Raw genomic sequence first — 4,248 nt, 5'->3', positions numbered from 1 at the left:
GCCAACAGTGGAAGTCACTTCTGCGGTGGTAGCATCATCAGTGAGGACATTGTAGTGACGGCCGCTCATTGTGTAACTGATAGACACCCTTCTGAATTGAAGGTGAGCTTGGGCTCTACGTAAAAGAACAAAGGTGGAATAGTCGTGGGTGTCAAAGCTTTGAAATACCATGAAAAATACGACGACGATATTCTGTGGTACGATGCTGCGGTCATCCCGTTTGCTTTCATCGTTTGGAGTGATTTTTGACTCTTTTCACGCGCTTAAACTTCTTGTGTTATCAAGCGTCCCTTAAGGCAGTCGCTTGGGGCCAATTCCATTTTTCTTTTATATATTTAAGATGTAAAGTCCATTACCAAGTCAACCCATATAAAAATGTACAAACACGATATAAAATGACCGATGCAGGCATATCAAATGAAGACCCACTCTGGACGTTCAAGAAGAATTATTACTAAACGAGGCATTGTAATGGAAAAATTCCGCATAATTTAAAATGGTTTATTCGAAGCCTTACGCATATCAGATCGAACAGCAAATAATCTCTTAACGGATGTTTTGAGTATGAGAAGACTATTGATATGGATAGTCTCTTCAATCCTCAAGCTGTCAGCATCACCTCGAAAGTTCGCGCCGTCAATTTTTTAGAATGCGAAAGCAATTTTATTTATTGAATACTTACAAATTAATTAAACAATAATAAGAGAATATTATTGCAACTCCTTTACTTTAAAAGTACTTAGCGAATAATTCCACTCAAAATGAAGTTATGCAGCTAAAGGGAACTTAAATTAGGTTTTCTAAAGGGCTTTTCACATCACTGCATACAGAGAGAAAATTGTTTTATATCTCTGGCATTCATGCAATTTTCATCAGTGTAAAGTAAAACTCCTTTCATCCAAGATAGTTGGCTAATTGTTCATCACATATCACTTAACTTTCCTGATTATTACAAATGGGCAAAGCATAATGCAATGGACAGGCTTGCGACTGCCATCGCGGGTTCGAATCTCTTTGCTGTGGACCAGACATTATAAGTAATTATAATAAGATAGTTACGTAGTAGTAGGACGTAGACTTATGTCCGCCTTTAATACTTTGCATAGACAGTTAAGCCTTTAGTACTTTTTTGCTTGATATACAATGTCATAGTTCGACTTTACTTAAGCATAAAAATATTCTAAGCAAACTACTACAACTTGTACTTTGAAACTGAAACCTGTTAACTTTGCTGTGCTTTGATAATCCTCTTTATAATGATGTAATTTAGGCCCTTCAGCCTTAAGATTGGCGCTTAATATGGCGGAATCTAATAGGCGGAATAAATAGACAAATATATGATTGTAACAATTTCCAATGATAGTGTCACATATTCCATGTCGTTCGCTAATGTTTGTTTATATTGCAGTTACCTCCTCAGCGATGCATTTCTACCGCACACTTTTAAATTACGTTTTAAATCGATAAAGACGGTATTCTCATCGATCTTATCGATCTTGTGTAAATCGCAAGATAAATTCAACTTTAAAGGAAATTGGGAACTTAGCGATAATAAATGTTGCGGAAGCGGTGAAAAGCTCATGTACAATACGCCACAGTTAAGTTGATGGACGTTAGCCATGCGGACGTTTCATCCAGCTGTAGTCTCCTAATTGGTTCTAATAGTTCTCTGAGTAGTTATTTTATCAGGGCCTACAACTTCTGTTACCCAAAATTTTTGATTATAGGGCCACAGAGAGGATGTTTTCTTAGAGAAACACATCAAAAACTAATTGAGCAAAAAAAAATTTAATTTCAAAATACATTCGCTTTGAAAAATGCAGAAGTTATTATGAAAAGATGATGCAGTACAAGTTTTTAACAGAAAAAAGAAGCATACCAAACAACTTCATTAGCAGTTAAATACCTTTGAAAGCATGACATTGACGAATAAATTTTCTTTTCATATACCCTGTGAAACAAACTCGTTAAGTATTTTAAAATTGAAGTAAGTTTTTGTTTTAAGTGCAAAATTGTTTTTAATGTTTACTTATCATACTCAAAAACATAAAAAAATTTTTTTCCTGCTCTTAATGAATATTAAAAGAAAAAAAAATTGCTTAGTGAACGAAAAGTATATGCAAAACTAAAAAATAGTTATATGATTAGCTTATGTTTCATTTAACTGTAATAGTAACATTGCTATGCGTTGCCTTTGTTGAAACACATGCTTGGCAATGGACGAAACGAATAATTAGTGGTGAAGAGACTTTCATTAGATCGCATCCTTATCAAGTATCCATTCAAACTAAAGCAAACGAACATATTTGTGGTGGATGTATAATAAATAAATTTATCGTTTTAACTGCGGCTCATTGCTTTGATGACATAGAACCCCATGAAACAAAAGTCCGCTTAGGTTCTACCTATTACTCGAAGGGAGGTCGTTTAGTAGGAGTTAAAAATTTTACCCTGCACTATAGGTACAAGTTTTCAATAGTACCAATTTACGATATCGCTATATTAAAAATAAGCAAACCTGTTTATCAAACGAAAAACGTACGCTATATAAAATTGGCTAAAAAGAGACCACGCACAGGCGCTCGAGCGGTGGTGTCTGGTTGGGGTACAACAGTTTTTGGAGCGAACGGTACATCTGCACATCTTCGAAAAGCTACCGTACGCTATATAGATAGTAAAGATTGTGCGTCATTCGGCCGGAATATTTATAGGGTCTTCATAACTGAAACTATGATTTGCGCTGAAACCTTAGATCAAGCTGCTTGTGCTGGTGATTCCGGTAGTCCTTTAGTAGTAAAAGGCGAGCTGGTGGGTATAGCATCGTGGGGTGCTGGTTGTGGAGCCCAAAATTTTCCCGATGTTTACACTGACGTTGTAGCGTTACGGTATTGGATAAAGAACGCTTTAAAAACACTAATTAAAAGAGAAAACTCAGAAAAGCAAAATAAACAAATAGCTTCAAAATATAACATGAATTCTGAAAACAGAATTGAATAGTCAAGCTGTATATAGAATTTAAACAATCTCGACTCGTAAACCGCAGCTGGAGGTGGAAGGCAGAACTTTTAAAAAGGAAATCATCAAATTTATTTTTTACAAAAGTAGATTAAGTGTGTATGTTGTCTCAATATGTGTTTATTCCTGAATCTTTGGTAATGGTAATAAACTGCGATGAATCGAAAAACGAAATCCTTTCTATAACTATTTGGCGTAACTTTGGAGTAAAAATTACAATCAAGAGAGAAATTTGTAATCAACTCTAATAAGTTAGACGTTGAAGAGATAGTACGAGGATTGGATGAAAATTTGCAAAGCTAAATATATAAAAAAAAAAAAATGAAAGACTAACAGAAATAAGCTTTTTCAGGTTATGACTGCATTTTCGAATGCATTTAAGATAAGGACAATTAAGAAAACGGCAACGGAGCATTTTTATTTATACACATGTTCTAAAAACTTCAAACTGTTCATCCGGATTTTGAAAACTCATTCTTCCCTAATTAACGCAACTTCCATTCCGAAGTGAAGGGCACAAACAAATTCGGAAGATGTTTGAGTTTCTGCTTGAATCGCCGTTCGCCAACTTAGTTGTGAATAAGGAAAGAAAAAACTAACCAAAGGAAATGAGAAACAACAAAACGTTATACAAATAAAGCTATGTCGACTATGAAACAAGTACTCGCTACGCTTTCTCTACAGGATAGATGCGTTCCTTAGAAATTCGTGTAAAAAATACATACGGCATGTGGCACAATTCAAATAAGCTTACAATGAAAATTTAGTCCAGAAGTACATACAACACATGTAAATCAATTTCCCAACTATTCAACGCTACTTGATAGCAAGCGTGCGCGATTAGTACCAACTGGATTTAGAATGCTATCATCCTTAGATATGTCTAGGGTTGATTCAAATGGAGAATTTGGTTAAAAATCTCTAAGAGATGTGTAGGCATAAACCGACTGACTTCTGATCATCGTATCTATATTGGAAGCATGAAGTGAACTCTTTAGGTCATGTGGGAGGTTAACGCAACCGGAAATAGTATTAGGTTAGAAGAATAGCAAAAAGGCTAGAGGCAAGCTTCGCTGTGTTAGAGGATTACGCTTTTAACATATACACAGGTACCTGATATTATATTCGGAGGAGTGTATTTGCTTTTCATGATTCTACTTTATTCGTAATCTACAGACAAAAACGTAAAATCTAATTTACTCCTACATCTTACAAGTAAAATAAAAGTAAAAC

At 35.0% G+C, this 4,248-nt stretch overlaps 1 protein-coding gene across 1 annotated transcript; it reads left to right on the top strand.

Moving 5' to 3' along the window:
• Positions 1 to 2,068: 2,068 nt before the first annotated feature.
• LOC119641041 (trypsin-like) lies at positions 2,069 to 3,059 on the top strand. Its single transcript, XM_038039462.1, has one exon. The coding sequence runs from the start codon at positions 2,152 to 2,154 to the stop codon at positions 2,995 to 2,997; it is 846 nt and encodes a 281-aa protein (XP_037895390.1). The 5' UTR covers positions 2,069 to 2,151; the 3' UTR covers positions 2,998 to 3,059.
• The last annotated feature ends 1,189 nt before the right edge of the window (positions 3,060 to 4,248 follow it).

Source organism: Glossina fuscipes, unplaced genomic scaffold (assembly GCF_014805625.2).
Source record: "Glossina fuscipes isolate IAEA_lab_2018 unplaced genomic scaffold, Yale_Gfus_2 138, whole genome shotgun sequence".
Taxonomy (NCBI): Eukaryota; Metazoa; Arthropoda; class Insecta; order Diptera; family Glossinidae; genus Glossina; species Glossina fuscipes.
Note: the sequence above shows the minus strand (reverse complement) of the source record. Positions and strands in the feature narration are given on the sequence as shown.

Excerpts from the sequence above, each read along its gene's own strand:
- LOC119641041 (XM_038039462.1), top strand. The coding sequence starts at position 2,152 with ATGTTTCATTTAACTGTAATAGTAACATTGCTATGCGTTGCCTTTGTT.